This window comes from Lethenteron reissneri, chromosome 5 (genome assembly GCF_015708825.2).
Source record: "Lethenteron reissneri isolate LAM-NWPU_2019-01 chromosome 5, ASM1570882v1, whole genome shotgun sequence".
Taxonomy (NCBI): domain Eukaryota; kingdom Metazoa; phylum Chordata; class Hyperoartia; order Petromyzontiformes; family Petromyzontidae; genus Lethenteron; species Lethenteron reissneri.
The window spans coordinates 1,994,197-2,013,569 of NC_083783.1; the positions used below are offsets into that span (position 1 = coordinate 1,994,197).

Genomic DNA, 19,373 nt, shown 5'->3' on the forward strand with positions numbered 1-19,373 from the left:
TTTAACATAATTAATCCCCTCCTTTCAATTGTTGACAGAATCATGTTCGGAAAATGTTTTTAGACAAAATTAATCTTCAAAAGTCATCAGTCGGCGCATGCTTAGTAACAGTAACCAGAAAACAGAGAAACAAATACAGGAATACAGCCTCATGTTATTCCACAACGCTGGTGCACATGCACAACCTTTTACAATCGTTACGAAGTTGATCGGGTGGCAGCTTTAAAATTAAATGGCATTCGCTATGAAAGTAAATGCGGCGGCAGTACAGCGCAGGCACGCAACACTATGCAATTAATGCCAAAGTGAATGTGAAATTTCCACCAGTGACTCAGGAACCAGGACCACAAGCGGAGATGAGCTCAACGGTCTCCCTGCTCGCTTGAGCGGGGAGACCCTTGAGCACGGTTGGCTACGTACGGTGTGAAAGAAGTTCAACATACATACATACATACACGTACATACAGCACGTTTGGCTACGCGATCTAACCCAAAAAAAACTGTACTATGGATGATATTTATCGTGAAAGCCTACGTGTAAATTTATGTATTTATTGAGAACGCGCTTCGGTGCAGGAACGTGACCTCATTGAATGTACACTTCATGTGGATAATAAAGCTTCAGCGAGCAATAGCTTAAGCTCGTTTGAAACATACGACTTTTGCCAATTAACCAACGGACGGAAACACGCTTATTTATTTCACGGGGAAATCTATAGAGGGCAAACAAGCTGTTTCCGAAGGTCCCAGTCAACGTGACTCAGTTGCGACATCAATTCCAAACATTGAATCAACATCGCTAATCATAATCTAAACTAAAAACGTATTTTTTACCAGGTAAGGCCCACTGAGCTATACAGCTCTTTTTCAAAAGTGACCTGGCCACAAGTGGTAGCCCAGCGAAGATGCCTATCGCTTGGACATTTACAGCAGACGAATAGTCCATAAACGCATGTGGATTACAAACGTGTATCGATGTCAGAGTCATTTGGGAAAAAAACGTACAAACATAATTATTAGGGAACTAACTCGACTAACCCAGCCAGCGCCGCTGATATCCTGGGTTCGAATCTAGGCCACAGCCGACTGCGATGAAACTCGGGTACTCACCGCAGCAACTTGACGGTTCTCAGCCAAGGGTCACGGTCCAAATTTGACAAATTAACCCAGCGGTTATGCAATGGAGGAAACGCACGGCAAACATCACCCCCTCCCCCCTCCTGCGTAACTTAACAGGGACCCGTCCTGAAAAAGATAGTCTGTGGGCCCAGACCAATTATTTTACCGTGTTAGTATACCACCTAAGATGTACCAACAGGATTCAATAAGAAAGTGGATTATGCAATAACCTTGTTGAATAAGTGTGTTATGATGTAATCGACTTGTATTAGCCGTAGTAGTTTAAGTCTTAACATTCAGTGTATTTTCTTTAACCAGTTGAGTGTCATTTATAAGAGTGACCAGGGGCATACATCTGCAAGTCGACTAATTCCACACCTCCGATTAGAACGATTGGCTACGTACAGTGCGATCGAAGTTCAACATACAGACAGCATGGTTGGCTATGTCCGGAACGAAATAAGTTAAACATACGTACGGAGGGTGGCGATGATTGCTGCTTTGTGTAAAATTCCAACAGAGTATTTTGCGGTTTAATTTTGTAAATTGCCAAATGAGGACCCCGATGCCAGCACGCAATGACCAACTCGTGCCACTGACGTCAGGGGATGTTTAACTTCCACTGTGAGGCCGACGGCGCGTCGTAGTTTGATTAGGGTTCATACACACCGCCGCAGTAATAATGAAAAATAAGAAAAGGGTTTCACCCTTTCTGGCAATAGAACAGGGGGTTTTAAGATGTACAAACAGCAAATGTATACCTTTTGCAAGGCATCAAGTCACTTTTGTAAAAACATGTATGTTTGCAAAACATGTATGTTTTGATACATGTACATACGGTTAATGCAAACTTGATGCCTTGCACATGGTATCTATTTAGTGTTTGTACATCTTAACACCTCCTGTTTTATTGCCAGAAAGGGTAAAACCCTGTTCTTATTTTTCACCATTTTGAATAGTGGCAAAACGGCAAAAATGTCCCACCGCCGTATTAACCGGGGCGGCTGCTAGGTTCGAACCACGAACCGCTGCAACGAGCAGCGAACGCAGCACTGCCACTGGGCCGCTGCGTCACCGCCCCCATGCACATTGCCGATGACATCAGCAAGAGGACTCAACATTGGAGAGAGTTACATCATCGAAACGTGCACATCGGTTTTCATAACGTGCTTGGATTGTGTCTTGCTTTCGTAAAATAAATGGGCAAAGTGCCTGTGTTAGTGTCAAAATATAATGCTGACTTAGTGTCCCATCGATCAATGGGGCCTTCTGGTAGGCAATTTCCTCGGTGATTGTTCTTGTTTAATGGGCAACATCTTGCTGATGAGACTCAGCGAAGTGGAAAGTGGCGTGGGACTTGCCTTGTTTAATAAACAAAAAAAACCGCTGGAAAACGATGGGGTAGTTGATGTACAGGTGCAAGAACCCACACGGTTAAGGATGTGCTTATAAACGGATGAAAGTGATGATGTACAATGAGAACGAGTGGGGGCACAGACAAACTCTCTCTAAACACCGACGGCCAACAGTGGGATGTGATCTTCTGACAACAAGTGAACATCGTGACGTCAAGCGCATGACATGCCGTACCCCGTGCCGAACCGCATGCTGTACTTGCCGCACGACACCACAACGCGCGCAACACAATGAAGGACGCGAAGACGAAAATACAATGCGATATGTTGCAACTATCAAAGGTGAGTGTGGACCTGGGTAGGAAAGGGGGGATGGCCGATGGTCAGGAGGGAGTGGTAGCCAAGGGATGGAACGCGCTCGCGAGACGAACGCCGTGGAGACGGCGTTGCAATCAGTCCGTGTGCAGGCGCTGGGCGGATTGTTGCATCGCAGGATCATGGGAGGTGGCGACGGCTTTGGGAGGCCTTCATCTGGCAGCGGGAATGAGCATGGCTGATGATGACGATGACGACGAATCATGGCCTATAAGGATGGCTCAAAGGCTACCTCCCGCTTTGGCTGCCTGGCTCAACCCAAAGAGCTCACGTGCCCTGAAGTAGGGGATGAGGTGAGGAAAGGGCAGATGGCTCAATGTAGACAACGTCCACGGTCGCTTTAAAGAAGTAAAAAAGAAAGAAAGAGAAGCGCCGGTTTCAGGGTCTGGGGTGATTGTGGCGGCCGCCCCAGAATGCAAAACCGCGCCGGGAATTTGTGAGCACGAAGAACTCCACAGTTTTCACCCAACATTACGGATGCCTCATAAGGGCAAAGATTCGTGTTGGGCAAGTGCTGTTAGCGAGTAGCATCCATGAAGGCCGGCATGGCACACGAAGGGGTGGGTGGACAACACCTCACCTGACCACCTTCATCTCCCCAGTGGCGATGTTTATACACACTGCACCAGGTACCCATTTGAAGCCGAGTCGACCGTGGGGAGGCCCTGGATGGGTTCAAATAATGGTCACTGGTGTTCGTGGCCGTGAGCGGGAATCGAACGCGGGTCACCGGGTTCATAGCAAAGCACGCAAACCGCTACCCTACAGCTCTCCCGTAATGGTAACGTGCACACGCACGCAGCGGATCATATGACAGACAATGACGGGGTCACCCCACCTGAGAGATGTCAAGGGTCAAGAGATGCCACCGGCTACGGGAACTGCTTTGGAAAAGTTGAGGTCCGTTTCATTTGCGAGGAGGTGGATGTGTGAGGCAGAGGTTGCCTGTTCTCTGGATCAGAGAGACGAACTTTGACAAGGCAAAGAGAAAATGTACTCTTGGCCTTGGAGTAAATGTGCATGTGGAGGATGCTGGGAATTCCATTACAAGACAGGTTCAGCAATTTGTAAGTTCAGATTATAAACTGGCAGGAAAGTGTTGACGATGTAACGGTCAAGAGGAGGTTGTGATGGGTGGGACGTGGGCACAGGGTGCAGGAGGAGGTAGTGATGGGTGGGACGTGGGTGCAGGATACAGGAGGAGGTAGTGATGGATAGGACATGGGTGCAGGGTGCAGGACGAGGAGGTAGTGATGGGTGGGACACATGTGTAAGGTGCAGGAGGAGGGCAGGTCAACAAGACCGACATTGGAGTGGCACCCAGAGGTGAGCGACCAAGTGGAAGACATCCAACTTCAAAGTGGGGACCTTTGAAGGTTCATGTTGACAATGAAACATCAGCGATGTCTGACAGAGAAGCGATGGCGATGGGGGTGGTGACATCAACGGCACAGGCCATATGGACACAGCACTAACCCAGGGCCCGTTGCAATATGCGCACCCTGACCCCGGGGTTGCCCGATGTTTTGTTTTGCTCGGTGGGACTCACAGTCTTGCGCTGCAGGCGGCTGAGCAGACCCTTCCTCTCCCTGCGGTCCACCGATCCGCCCCACGGGGAACCCAGCGCCTGTCCCCCGGGCCACCTCCCGGCCTGCGCCTGTATCCTCGCCTGCGCTAGGTTAAAGCCCGGCCCGGCACGGGCGTGGCGGAGTCCCCTCTCCAGCCGGCAAAACGTCTGGTGGCCCACCACGACCCCGCGCCTCGCCCCGTCCCCTCGGCAGCCCGCCGCTCCTCCTCCGGCGGCGGCGGCCTGCGACGCCTCCTCCTCGCTCTCGTCGCGCTCCTCCCTCTCGGCCGCCTCGGCCTTCCCGTACGCGTACACTGCCTGCGGCAGGTTGCACTCGCTGTACGCCACCCGCCCGCGCCGCTGGGACGCCGCCAGCGGGCTGAAGAAGCCCGCCGCCGCCGCCGTGCAGCAGTAGTGGCTGCCGGTGCCCTGCGCGAGGCGGTCGCCGGCGGCCGGGAACGCGCGGTTCCAGTCGACCGAGCGGCAGGCGTAGGGGGGCGGTTGAGCCGGCGGCGGTGGCGGCGGCTGCTGCGGATGCGGAGGAAGAGGCAGCGTCGGGGTGTGCGGGAGACGCAGCGTGCGCGTGCTGTGCTCCCCGCGCGTCACGCAGCCGCCCCCCTCCTCCATCATCACGGTGAGCTCCCGCTCCTCGTGCTCGAAGTAGAAGACGCCGTCCACCCCGGACTCGGGCTCGTCCTCCTCGTAGCAGACGTCCACCAGCGGGTTGAGCTCCCAGTTCTTGCCGACGGGCGACGAGCGGTACTGCTGCTGCTGCTGATGCTGCTGCTGCTGGTGGTGCTGGTGGAGACCCATGATGCCGTAGCTGCCCGTGCGCAAGCGGCGCATCTGCATTTGCCGGCGGGCGGCTCGCAACTCCTCGAGCGAGACGGCGAATCCCGGCTGCAAGAGACGCCGCTCTCTCGTGACGCAGCAAAGACACCGGCGGTCGCGCGGCGACATCGCGCGCCCAAAAAGAAATAATTAAACGCGCGGGTCTCTTGATGCCACGTGTGGTGCCGTTCACTCTCAAGAGAGGATTATTGGGGGGGGGGGGGGACAGACTCTATAAAGTCCAAGCAAGCAGGAAGGCGGCCGTGACCTGCCACCAAGGATTGCCTAAAGATCTGCATTCCTTGTGTTCGGATTATTTGGATAACTCCCCATTTGTTTGAGCGTTTTTCACAAGTGGGAGGAAGCCGGAGTGCCTGGAGAAAGCCTTAATGCGTGCGAGCGGAAGGGCTGGGGGGGGTAACTAGCAGAGAGCTGCTGCAGCATCACCACCGCGTTGCACAATTTGCGAAAGGTTTGATCTCGGATTGGGAGGTGGCCGGGTGGCTGAGCGGTTGTACCTACGTATGTACGTTGAACTTGCATTGGTACCTCATTTGCCAGTAACAAATATCATAATTGGTTTTCTTACCCTTTTATCTGGCAACAAAACTGACACCTTTTTTACGAGAAGTCATGTTTGCATAGACCACAATACCTGCAGTCATAATGCAAACAAAAAACAAAACTCTAATAATGTATGCACTGTCCTTGAAGTTGATTGGTCCACACCCGATACAGCTTTCCTTAAAGCCTAGTCTCACATGGGTTGGACCAGATGACGCCAAAAGGCGCACAACTCAAAGACAATGCACCATAAGAGTATGTACACATACTGAGTCAGGGACGTTGAGCCGGCACTGCTGACTTCCTGGGTTTGAATCTGCGTATTGGCCGTCCGTGCTTCTGTCTATCTCTCTGGTCTGCATCGTCTTCTTCATAACTAAGGAGTTCATGCCCATGACTGATGATTTCCACCTTCTTCTAACGAGGTTATTATAAAGAGGTGATGATAGAGGTTATTCTAATGCTATTACTATAACTAGGTTATTAAAAAAGGTTATTATAACGAGATTATCAATGTATCAAGTTGAGGGTCTTGGCCCGGCCACCAATGACTCTTTCCAAAAACAACTCTGGTGATAAATTTGGGGGAGCATTCACTCTGGCTTATATCAGCCAGCTCTGACCATCACGCCACGGACACTTTTTGCAGGGCATACACGAGACTGACCACCTAAGCATAGACAAGGGAGCTGATGAAGTGATTCCAGAGATCTACGATTTCAGAACGTAGTTCTCTCTCATCATCTCCCGGGGACAGTCTCTTAACGTTACGTGACACCACGCATTTTAAAAAATGTATTCATTCATCTTTAGACATGTCGCTTAATGGCACGATTGAAATAAAACTGGGAGAAATTATTACGATAAAAAAACTATAAATTTGAACCACAAATCAATATAGGGAAATGTGGAGAAACTAGTTAATAGGATTGTGGAAAGTAAACTGTCAATTTCCATTAATTTCTCGAAGAAATGTGGGGAAGCTTACGCAGGACCACAATTAAATTGGACAGGAACTGTTGATGGTTTTTGCATAATAAACAAGACTGGGTGCTTTCTGTACACGTGTCCACGTGTTGTTTGAAACTTTCGGTGTACCGGTCAGCACCGATGTTTCCATTTCGATGGGATTCCTCATTAGTCACGGACTTGAATGGAACAAGCGAATATTCGGAGGTGAGCAAGGCTGCGGTAGCGCATGGCGAGAGCTTGAGAGGAGATATGCTCTAACCCAGAGCACCACGCGAGGATTACGATGTGAGAACCGGCGTGCTAAGGAGTGTGTGTTTCTTATACGCGAAATTAGTCCAAACTAATCTCAGTAGAAATTGCGATTGTGCAAGCATAAATAAGATCCCTATATTTCTGCACCGACAAAACATTTACGCTTGTACATTGGACCTTTATAAGAACGGCTATGAAAGAAGACACGACCTCGCGAATTTGATTCCGTTATATACAACACAATACTAGAGGTTCATTTGGGGCTGTCTCTGGCTGTCGCCTGATGATGCTAGTTGTAATTACTGGCGAAACGCCTCGGTACTCAAATTGTAAATGTTGTTGATTTACTCTCCAACACAGCTGTGTGCGATGTACCGGTAATGAATTGTCATGTTCTGTTTACGTTACAAACCTCAATAATTGGCTGTCGGGTTGGTGGCGGGTTTAACGGCGCATTTATATTTACGCGATCTAACCCCCAAAAAATCCTCTGTCATGGATAATATTGGTCGCTAAAACCCGAACTACTAACGTGCATATACAACACATTTGGGATAATGTGCCAGTCACGCAGGTCACATCACTCGTGGTTACATCACCAATGGCAGTGTCACAATGAAGCTCAAGTTAAACAGTGCAACGATTCTCAGCCGAAACACACTGCCACATGCTTCCTATGTTGCGGGGCCGTTTGTTAAAAAGATGATAAAAAAAAACAATTGTTTTTCATTGCTTCTGTTTTGCAACACATTTCATTCCGCAAAAGATCACTGTGAACGAGGCAAGGGTAACTTAGGCGAGGAAATGTTGCCCGCTTAAAATGTTAAACACATGTCGAGTCCTCCACTAGAAATAAATTAAGGTAAAACAATATATAAAAGGGCCAGATTATCATGCCGAATAAATATGCTGTCGATATATTATTTCTAAAAGAAGAGGCTATTGTCGGCAGTGCCAGCAGTGACAGCATCGCGTGAACGGAACGCGTTTTCGGCCATTTTGTCAAAATGGGAACCTGGGCAAATACATTTGAAAAAAATACTATCGTTCTCTAAATCTAGTATGAAGTATACAATCTAAATTACAGACCTCAGAATTGTGAAATGTTCTAAAATATGCACTATGAGCGCCTTTCATAAAGTGACCAGGAGGACGATTGATAATTGCTGCACTGTGTACAGTGCAAAAGCGTTCGCAATCAAAACCGTTCACAACTCTGAATTAACTCACAGTCATGGTTGGTTATGATATGCAGCTTCATAATTTATTACATAGTGTTCTTCACTAATGTTCATAGGGGGGCCACTTTCACCGATAAGACATCACCGGTGTGAGGGCTGCCACATATTTGAAACCATTGGGGGTTTGACAGCAGCACGATGATGATGGGGGTGAGGGGGGGGTGTTTTCACTTTTGTCTATTGTGGGGGGGGCAGCACGTCAGGGGCCGCACTAAAGGACACCAGGGGCCCACCAGTGGCCCGCGGGGCCTTGCCATGAAGAACGCCGATCTACTGTTTACGCCGAGAAGATTTGACGAAGCTAACTTGTATGATTCAATTCCCAAACTCGTGTCTCCGCGAACACTGCCGCCATTTTGATCTTTGCTCTTCCGTTGTCAGACGACCACCTCAACCCAACGTGAACTTGTTCAGCCAATCGCAGCACATTTGAATGTGATAAGTGAACACTTTTCGAACAATTTCTCAACCTTGCCTGACTCGAACGCAACTGTTCATCTCCAGCGTTGCAGCCAGTGAGGAAAGATAAAATCGAGCTTTGCAAACACGAACAGTCGTGTGACGCAACAATGTCGCAGAAAAGTTGCACTGTTGTAACTTCAAGGGTGAGCAGGAAAATGCAAGGATGTCCAACAATCACGATGAGGTTCATGCAACGTGTACACGGCCTCAAACACCACGGCAAATGAACGCACGGTACATTCTCTGAACGCCTGTTCCTGAACACCTAATGAACACATTTTCGAAAACAATTCAAACACAATGACAATATTATATACAGTATTTCAGTGCTGCCACTATTTTCTTAGATCAGCTGAATTTTAATTGACAAAGTGCTGACTTTTAAATGACAAAGTAAAAAATACAGCTCACGGGGTCATTACACAGTGTCATCATCGCAATATAGATCCCCAGGCCTAATGACTGGACCGTACTACGGCTCCTCAGTCTGAACAACCGCAGAGTTTCGCGTCCGTCGTAACGAGTGTTCGGAAAAGGCCACGTGAAAAAAGTTCATCAGTCTTGTTATTCATTACCGTACTCAAGTTTCGCAAAACGGTGTAACGCGATGGTGAAGTGTGTGGTACGATACTTTCAAAAGGTAACCTGCGTTGAGTTTGACCTCGGTAATTAGGGCGCCATGGTGGGGAGATGTTAACTAACTCGCCTGGTGTACAAGTGGTCGTGCGTTCAATACCGACCCTGAGGTCTGTTATATATTTCGAGTTTGTACGTCCCTCTCCCTGTGGTCGCGTGTATTTTTCTCCGGGTATTTTGCTGCTATAAATTTCCACGTATATAAGCCACTTAATTGAGCTATCATTTTGGACAGGTCGCTTCTGAAAAAAAGACCGATATAGCTCAGTGGGCCTTACCTGGTAAAATAAAAGTATTGTGGTCTATGCAAACATGACTCCTTGTAAAAAAGGTGTCAGTTTTGTTGCCAGATCAAAGGGTAAAAAAACAATTATATTTTTTACCTGGCAAATGAGGTTCCAATGGTGTTAATGCTTACCCCGAGCTCTCACACTTTGATGGTGCATTGTCTTTGAGTTGTGCGCCTTTTGGCGTCATCTGGTCCAACACCATGTGAGACTAGGCTCTAAGGAAAGCTGTCTCGGGTGTGGACCAATCAACTTCAAGGACAGTGCATATATTATCAGAGTTATGTTTTTTTGTTTGCATTATGACTGCAGGTATTGTGGTCTATGCAAACATGACTCCTTGTAAAAAAGGTGTCAGTTTTGTTGCCAGATAAAAGGGTAAAAAACCAATTATCAAAATAAAAGTAATTTAGTTTCAGAATCAGAATCATTACACCGCCGGAATCCGATGAGCTCCAAAGCGCTTTTCACAGACGTCCAGTCGGGGCGGCTCAGAACGTGATAACATCAAACAACACAAAAACACGATAGTAGTGCAAAGTATCGGATAGGTAAAAAAATCGCTTAAAATATACAAATAAAACGAAACTATATATTTGTGTTATCTTAGCAGGTAAAGCCTACTGACATATTGACTTATTTTCCAGAAGTGACATAGGCCACAAATGATAGCTCGACAAAGTGGCTTATCACGTGTGACTTCATCAGTTTCATTACCAAGCTACATGTTGCCCCCGACGCTGTGACCTGTGTGACCTCTGTGACCTGTGTGACCTGTGTGCCAGGTGTGCCAGGTGTGCCAGGTGTGCATTGTCTGCTGCTGCTGCTATCCTCACATCATCACCAGCTGCTGACTCCAGAACGCCCCCCGTGTTCACTGCTTCTGTAATAATGTTCAGCGTTCCAATGCACGTGAAAGCCCGTGCAATGCACAACTCTTCTCGTTGTCGAGATGCCTTCGGTTGGTTTATGCGAGTGGTGGCCAAGTCTGCTCAATCGTAACAATAAAAAAAAGATAGCCCTGCAGAGTCAAGGCAACGTCAAGGTGTCTCACTCCCAAAAATGCTCATCTCCATTGAGAGCCTTGAGTGGTAGAAATTCTACATTGCCGTGGCTGAAGATAATTCTGCCCAATTCTGTAGGGCAATCCTGAAGTGGCCGTACTACTACTGCTGCTCTGTGTCTTGTTACACAGCCAGAAGGATAGAAAGGCAGGCAGATAGGGTAGACAGACAAGCAGACATTTAGATAGGCAGAAATACTGCAAGTAATTATGATGATGATAGATGAATATTCCACCAAGTTAAGTCTCACGAGACTTGTGGGGCAAGTGCTGTTGTCAATATTTTGTGAAGGCCAGCACGGCACACGAGGAAACGTGTGGCCAACACCGTGTCCGACCGCCTTTGTCTCCCCAGTGGCGGTGTCTACTTACCCCAACAGTTGCTCATTGAGTTTACTTAGGGGAGGCCCGGAACCGGTACAGATAATCGTAACTGGTGTTGGCTGTGAGCAGGAATTGGCTCAGTTCGCCGGGTTTGTAGCACAGTACACTAACCGCTACGCTAACTGCTACGCTCCCATGCCTAACTCTTCCAATCGCAAGCCTGGATTTTGCTTTGACATTACGGTCAGCAACTAAATTGATCGTCGGCAACTATAAAGCATCACTGCAGTCGCATTCTCATATGCAAAACATACAACACATACTGTATATAATAATAATGATGATGATAGTATTAATGTTTACCACTCTTGAGAAACAACACAATGAAGGCAATGCACTATGGGCGGGTGAAGATTCACAGTCAAGTGCATCAGTAGTAACAGCGTAAATGCGTTCGCATCTCAACATTGCAAGGGAACCACTTTAAGCACACCGGATATTTCACTTATTATGGAAGCCAACGTCTCCCTACTCGAGCAGATTTAAGGGCAGCATTTACCTCCATTGGAGACAGTGAAGGAAATTCGACATTCGAAGAGTATTAAACTATAAACAATTTTTTTGTTAGGTAAGATCCCACTGAGTTGCGATGTCGCTCTTTTTTCAGAAGCAACCTGGCCACAAATAACAGCTCAACGAAATGGCCCAGCGTCACATGGCAATGTATTGCGGCCAACTACTCTAAACGCGTGGTGACGTTGATTCTAAATGTGGAGGGAAATAAAACGGAGGACCTGGACAGAAATCCATGCGACGGCAATGGGGAGAACATGCAAACTCCAAATATACCGCAGGCGTCATGGTCTGGATTGAATCCACGCCCTCCTGTATACCAGGCAAGGGAGTTAACATCTCCTAGCCACCACGGCACTCATGGTGGTTGCCGAGTCTCTCCATCGGGCAGCAGTTGTCGACTTCCCACAAAGTGGTGCCTAGTTTTAGTTACCCTGGAGAGATGATAGGTTGAATTGCCACTCATGCCAAGGGCTTAGAACGCCTCACCTTCTGATTGCGAGGTGAGGGCTATGGAAATTGCTGACATCCATAATGACAGTGCTACATTTGATCATTATCAATACGTATTTTAACGACGCACTCCCCTGTTTCGATACGCACGAGTCTTATTATTTCACAGACTTCGGGCAAGAGCTGGTACCAAACATCTATTAAGAGACAATTTTAATATTTGTGCAGTCATTCTAGAGAGACCGGCTTGCATCAATGTGTACATCCCGGGTTCAGACCTCAGTGGTGCCATCTCAGTGTCTCTGGCGCGGCATTAGGCACCTAAGCTGCTAGATCGTAAAAATGAGCACCACTCTGTGAGAAGTGAATGGGGTGTGTGGAATGGACACGGTCAATGCCAGTCAAGTGACTCAACCTGTCACCCCTTTGGGGGGGGTCCACAAACAATCGACCACTTCGTAGGCAACGGTGACTGCACATCCCGCGGCACGTCCTACGGAGAGGCTGCTCTCTGCCACGGGAATGCCGAATGTCCACCGTTGACTTGGGGCCGGCCAACGGAGGTGAACGGCGGCCCCAGTCCTGCGGTCGTTTGAAGCAGGGGGGACACCTTTGCCCCGCGGCGTGATGACCGGCGTGTACGCACGTCATGAGATGCGCACGTAAGCGTGTGCGCTTGTGAACGCCCCAATTGCGCGCACCGTGCAAAACGTGCGCGTGCAATCGCGCCCATGCATGCACCCGCGGGTGCGCCACGTACGCACGCACGTACATTGAACTTCATTCGTACCGTACGTAGAGAACCTTACGGGGATGGTCGGGGGGGGGGGGAACAACGAACCAAAACACACGCAGCGGACACCACCGCAAAGAGGCAGTGATGTGACCACGCGGTGGCCGGTCACGAGCAGAACCTCCGTGGATCTCCGACGGCAGCAGACACCATCCGCACCTCGTGACCACTCACCACGTGCCCACTCACCAAGTGCCCACTCACCACGTGACCACTCACCACGTGACCGCGGCACGGCTCCTCCGACTGGCCGGAGCCGCGGTGCCGCCACCCGGCCCGGGGGCCCATGGGGGGCCTGATGAGGCCGTAGTCGTCCGCGATGCTGCCCGTGCGGCCGGGCCACTGCCTTCTGATGTGAGAAAGGACGAGATGAGAATCACACAACGCGGTGCAGTAAAAGCTCTCGAAGCCGGATAATGACTGGTGGGGGGGGGCGGGGGGTGAATGTCCTCTCCGGATATGGGGGATGTCTGGCAAAAAAAAGTAAATTATTAAGCGATAAATAATTAAGCGGGCAAATTACGAATATTAAATAACTAAATATAATAGATAACGATTTAACGATACGTAAATGTTTAAATGATGAATAAATAATTGACGATCATTATATTGCTGTTATGTATAATTACCAAACAACTCGTACAAGGCGACCACCGAAGGAAATTCATTTGCCCTTAATGACTTCAATGATTTCATTCACTGATTGTTTGCCATTTAATCTGCCACAGAATCCACTCGCTGGCCACCGCGGCCTGAGGCATGCGCTCCGAGTCGTGCACCGGCGTGGTTCGCTGTTAGCACGTCACGCCGCCCGTCATTGTTCCACGCACGCGTTCAACATTTCTCCTCCGCGATGTCCACGCCACAACCCGCGCCACGCCCAACCCTCCCACAGCCTGTATGTCCGTATGTTGAACTTATTTCGCACCGTACGTAGAGAACCGTGCGGGGGTAGTGGGGGGGAATGACAACGAACTAAAACCCACGCAGCAGCCACGACCACAAAGAGGCAGCGACGTGACCGCAGGCCGCCGCTCGACAACGAGCGCAACATCCCGTTCACGGAAGAACCTCCGCGGGTCTCTGCCCCCCGCCCCCGTCCCCGTGAAAGGCACGTGCGGCCGCTGTAAATCAACACCTTCCTCTCACGTCTCTCAGTGTGCATTACAAGTGCGCTCTCCATCGGGTAACGACGACGTCGACCCGCAAAGCGCCAGGAGGAACCCCACGAGATGAGCGGGAGAAGGCAGCAGCAGCAGCCATCTCCAGGAGCCGGTGCCAAACAATTGCCCCAGCTCTGCACTCTACTTATCAAGGTCTTGTCGGCCAATTAACGAGTGTTTCCGTGCGGGAGAAAAAACGGAGCAGCCGGAGAAGAATGCACGCATGCGATGGGGAAACATTCTATTTCTACCCAAGATTTTCGCGATACGCGGTTTGAATTCGCCCGTACGGGGCTACGCGGTGAGGCAACATTGCGTGCGCGCTGCGTGCGCTACTCGGCAGGCAGGCAGGCAGCCGTCTCTCTCATGCGGTTTCCCGTCGCGAGCCCCTCTATCTGGAACGCTTTCACTCCACTGCCACATGAGGCGAGGCAATGACAAGCCACGTGTGTGACCACTCCAATTGAGCCCATTACCGCCGCTCCTCTGGGGGGGATGAAGGTGGGGCGGGCGGGCGGGCGGCACGTACCTCCGTGCCCGCAGAGCCTCGGGCGTCGAGGTGAGCGAGCGCGTGTGCGGGGACGGCGGTGGCGAGTAGGAGTACGCGTACGAGGCCGACGGGCAGAACGCCCGGCCTTCCGAAGCCGAGCGGACCCGGGGCCCAGCGGCGGCCGGGACGCCGGCGGAAGGGGCCTGACGTGGCTCACCTCCCGCCACCGCCGCTGCCATCATCATCATCACCATGGGGGGCTCCTCGTACTCGGGCGGCTGCTCGGACGCCCGTGTAGGGGTCCTCGACCCGTCGCTGGACCCCCAAAACGGCACTGGAAGGTTAAACGATAACAATTATAATGACGTCATATCGAGTTGTAACGAGATTTCCTGCTCAATGAGCAATGGGGCAGCGGTTGGCGAGATGTTAACTACCTCACCTGGTATACGGGAGGTCGTGGGTTTGATCCCAACCCTGATGCCTGCTGTATATTTGGAATTTGCGTGTTTTCCCCGTGGTGATTTTTATTCTGGTCCTCTGGTTTTTCCCTAGACGTTAATAATCAACATGCATTCAGAGTATTTGGCTGTTTAAAATTTCACGTGATAAGCCACTTCGATATGCTATCATTTGTGGCCAGGCCACATCGGAAAAAAGAGCTATATAGCTCATTGAGCCTTACCTGGTAAAATAAATAAAAAATTGTTACAAATAAATAGTTACCTCAGAGTCGGTACTTAGTGAACTCGTTCCTCTGCGGCAACACAGAATGGAGGCATTCTCACTAATATTTGTTCATGTTTCAACATTTCTGTTTTTAGCTATTCCCCTGCATGTGACGGGCATGAGGAGGGGGAGGGAGGGACCGCCGCTGCCACTCCCCTTGGGGTGAGGCGGGCGGTCCCCTTCACCCACCACACCGAGACTTCCTGCTCAGCCTCCTCCGTTACCATCTGGGTTCCCGTGCCAGTGCACGACCAAGTTCTGAGCTTCTGCGAAGGTAGATAACCGGTGAGTGTTTACCGTGGGCAGAGCTGTCCCTGAGGGTATGGCGAATCGGGGCGACGGCCCCGGGCCCCACACTTTGGGGGGTCCCCACGGTTCGACGTCACAGTGTCCGATGTAATTCTTTGGGTAGGTGTTGGCGGGGGGGTGCCCACAGCGTGATTTGCCACGGTCGAGATGGGGTGCCACGGTGGTATACAGGCCTGCTGCATATTTGTAGTTTGCAAGTTCTCCCCATGGTCGTGTGCATTTTTCACCGGGTCCTCCGGTTTTCCCCTCCACATTTATAATCAACGTGCGTTCAGAGAATTTGGCTCCTCTGAATTTCCACTTCGTTGAGATATCATCTGTGGCCAGGTCGATTCTAAAAAAGAGCTACATAGCTGAGTGGGCCTCACCTGGTAAATACGTTAACTTAGTAATTCGTCAACCATGCGAGCAGGAGGCTGCCATGAACCCAGAGGTTTCACTGCCTTGACGTGGCGCACGTAGCACACGATGATACTGCGTGCAGCGTCTCTCCGTCCTACCAGAGGCTGCGCAGGAAATCGCCATCGTGGGAAGGAGCTGCAGCGAAGAGGAGCAGCTCAGTGCCAGCCAGCTCACATTGTGCTTGGAGCAGGACCCCAGCCTCAGGCTTACCCTGACGGGGAGAGGGCCAGTGGCAGATTGTAGACTGTGGGGCCCGGTGCCACAGTGAAAACTCATTTCATTAGAACGGATTTGTTTTGTTTAGTTTGTTGTCCTTCCCCCCGCACCTACAATTAGCACGGTTGGCTACATACGGTGCGAACAAAGTTCAACATAGATACTGTGCCAGTGGGTCGGCTGCCAGGCTCGCCGAAGATCAACGCACCGCAGCAGAGCGACAGTCTCGGGCTCTCGGACTCTGTGCGCGGTGCCCGCGGGAGACACCGCAGATGTGGGCGAGGTGCGCACCACCACGCAGCGCCGCCACGGGCGTTACCCCGCACGAGAGACCGTGGACGGTCGAGGTCCCCCCATACACACGGGGGGGGGGGGGGGGGGTGATGGCGCCTCTGCCGAGATCTCCGTATCGCCGGATGAGGCTGGCCCCGGGGGGGCTGACGTGACGCGCGAGCGACCTCGTGGGCCTTGTGTTAAGAGAGGGTACGGGCGCGGGCTGCATTGCACGCTCGGGTTTCCGATAGCCCCGAGGCGATCGGGGTTGACGCTAACTCGGCCGCGTTCCCTGCGGGAGGATGACGACGCAGCCGATGGGAGTTGCGCGCAGGAATGACCCTGCGGCGGGTTCAGTCGACGGCGTCGCCAAAACCCCCCTGCGGATGGTTTCTTCCGACGTCGAAGCGGACGTCGAGGTCGGGCAAAGGTTAAAAAGTAACGCGAGAAACCCTCGGCGCTTCGAAAGAGAAACCACCAGCGGTAAGCCAGCTTCCTGGATCAGCTTTTGTCGGACAAGTAGCGCGAGGAGTGGAGTCGCACCGAGGGGATCCGTTCGAGGCCTCGCGGCCACGGCAACGGCCGCCACGGTTTTGCCGAGCAGAAGTCTGCACTGATGGTGACCCCAACTGCTCAACGCAGCCACGGCGTGACGGTTTCTTGGCCGCACAGGGTGAACTCTGCAACGGGAAAGCCTGGGGCTACCTCGCCTTGGGGTGTCCAATGGCACAAATCGATAAAGCGGCAACGGCACTTCCAGGCAACATGAGCCCGTGACTGTTCTCCTTGGTGACTCTGTCATTAGAAGGGGAACCGCTCTTTGGCAGAGCTGCCAAGGAGTGACGTGTCTGGTGGCGTGGTGTGGTGACGTGTCTGGTGGTGTGGTGCGGTGACGCGTCTGGCGGTGAGGGAGTAACGTCGTACCTTCTCCCGCCGCGACAAAGCGAGGTCGGTCTGCAGCGCGCGACGATTCCAGCTTGTGTAGCCGACCGAACTTACTGCAACTGTCCGGCTCGTAGTCACTCTGCACCTCGCCCTGCAGGGCACAGCCGCACATGCGCACACACACACATACGCACACACACATGCACGTGCGTACATACGTGCGCACAGACACGCGTGAAATCAATACACAAGATGCGCCACGTTGATTCAGCAGATATTGTGGTTCTACTGAAGGTAGTAACGCTTAAGTCATATCGATGGTGGCTGGACATGTGGGGCTACATGACCCGGCCAACGTCAGCCTCGTCTGCGTTGGCACGTAGAACGCATCTAAGAAAACCTCCGGAACTGCGGTGTTTACTTATTTAATTAGCTCGTGCGATCACGGCACCAGCCCCCCAATCCAATCAAAGTTGGCACAGCGATGTTATCAATACAGGGCCTTTGCCACACCGAGGACCCAGTCTTGGCAAAGCAGTATTTTGCAACGTGCTTGACAAAAACACGGGGGGTGTGGGGGAATTAGAAAAAGTGACTTCGGTCGACGTTTTTAAGGGGCGAGCCTTCGTCTGGATGCGCGGCTCCTGCGGCCACCAGACAAAACGCTCGTGGGGGTTGGCGATGGATCCGGACACGCGCAATGAGAGAGAAAGACAAAACGGTGACAGCGATTCCCTCAAGCGATCCGGGATTCGTAACACGCCACGAGTCAGCAAAAAAGGTGCGATGGAAGCGTGGATGGCACTGGGAATTTGTTTTTTTGCTCAATGAAACTAAACAGAAGAGAAAATCAATGTTTTTCAAGTCCGGTCTTGCGAAAGTGTGGGGTGACGCCAGCCTCTGCCAGGGTGGACCTACGGTTGGCACCTGTGTAGTGCAAAACCCCACGACGTATTGTCAAACTAAACTATAAACTATTTTTATTTCACCAGCTGAGCTGTTCTGTAGCTCCTTGTCAGCACTGTAGCTCCTTGTCAGCACAAATCATAGCCCAACGAAGTGGCTCGTCATCGTCGTCACGTGGGAATTTACGGCAGCAGCCAAATACTCTGAAGGCGCGACGTCGATTGTAAATGTGCGGAGGGGAAAACCGGAGGACCCGAAGAAAGAGCTACAAAACCGCGGGGAGAGAGAGAGGCAGACTCCAAATATACAGCGGGCATCAGGGTCGGGATCGAACCCACGACCTCCTGTATACCTGGCGAGGGAGTTAACATCTCACCACCACGGCGCCCAATCGTGGGAAAAAGGAGAAGAATCCCTCACAATACTGGGAGAACGGCGTGTGCATGCATCGTCTCGAGTGAGTGGGGAATTATGATCCACATCGCACAACTGACAAAATACACGATTTAAATGTTTTATGTCCCCGGGATTAAAATGTATTTTAAATGTCCTCGGGAAGAACGACAGATTTCCCAGGACAGCAGCTGCCTCCTCCTCCTCCTCCTCCCTTGTTATCCCCCCTCCCTCCCTCCCGTCTACCCCCACCCGCCCTCCTCCCTGCCTCGTCAACAAGAGGATGATCCTGGGAAACCAGGACGGGTGGCAACCCAAGGTGGTCCTGCACCAGTGGCTGACATTCCACACTTTCAAGGCAGGGGGCCCAGTCTCTCTGCGATGACCACTGTTGACTTCCCACAAAGCGGAACTCGTGTTACTCTTCATCGCCATCGGCCACCATCGCTCCTAAGCGATGCTTTCTGCCCAAGCCCACTCACCGATCAACAGTCAAAATGACGTCTTTGACCTGAACACGTTCTCTAAATAACCGTGCGACGCTCCGTGCCTCTCAATGCGATTCTTAAAAGTACAGCTGCTTCGTACATTTTTTGGGGCCGATTTTCGTTTTTTTAATTGGGGCGCAGCACACACGCTCCCTCGCCTGCCGCGGCTACGCGTGGATCGGACCGAGCAGTGCCTTGCCGTACGCGGTGTGCTATGAAGAAAGGGTCATTCCCTGAAACGTCGCCCCTCTT

At 51.2% G+C, this 19,373-nt stretch overlaps 1 protein-coding gene across 1 annotated transcript in view; it reads right to left on the reverse strand.

Moving 5' to 3' along the window:
• Nucleotides 1–19,373, reverse strand: part of LOC133352824 (SAM and SH3 domain-containing protein 1-like) — a 325,376-nt gene that overhangs the window by 24,281 nt on the left and 281,722 nt on the right. The window contains exons 10-12 of the mRNA XM_061568754.1: nt 17,374–17,485; nt 14,560–14,854; nt 13,087–13,216 (exon numbers count right to left, since the gene is read on the reverse strand). Of these exons, the coding sequence (XP_061424738.1) occupies nt 13,087–13,216; nt 14,560–14,854; nt 17,374–17,485 (537 nt within the window). The remainder of the gene's footprint in view (nt 1–13,086; nt 13,217–14,559; nt 14,855–17,373; nt 17,486–19,373) is intronic.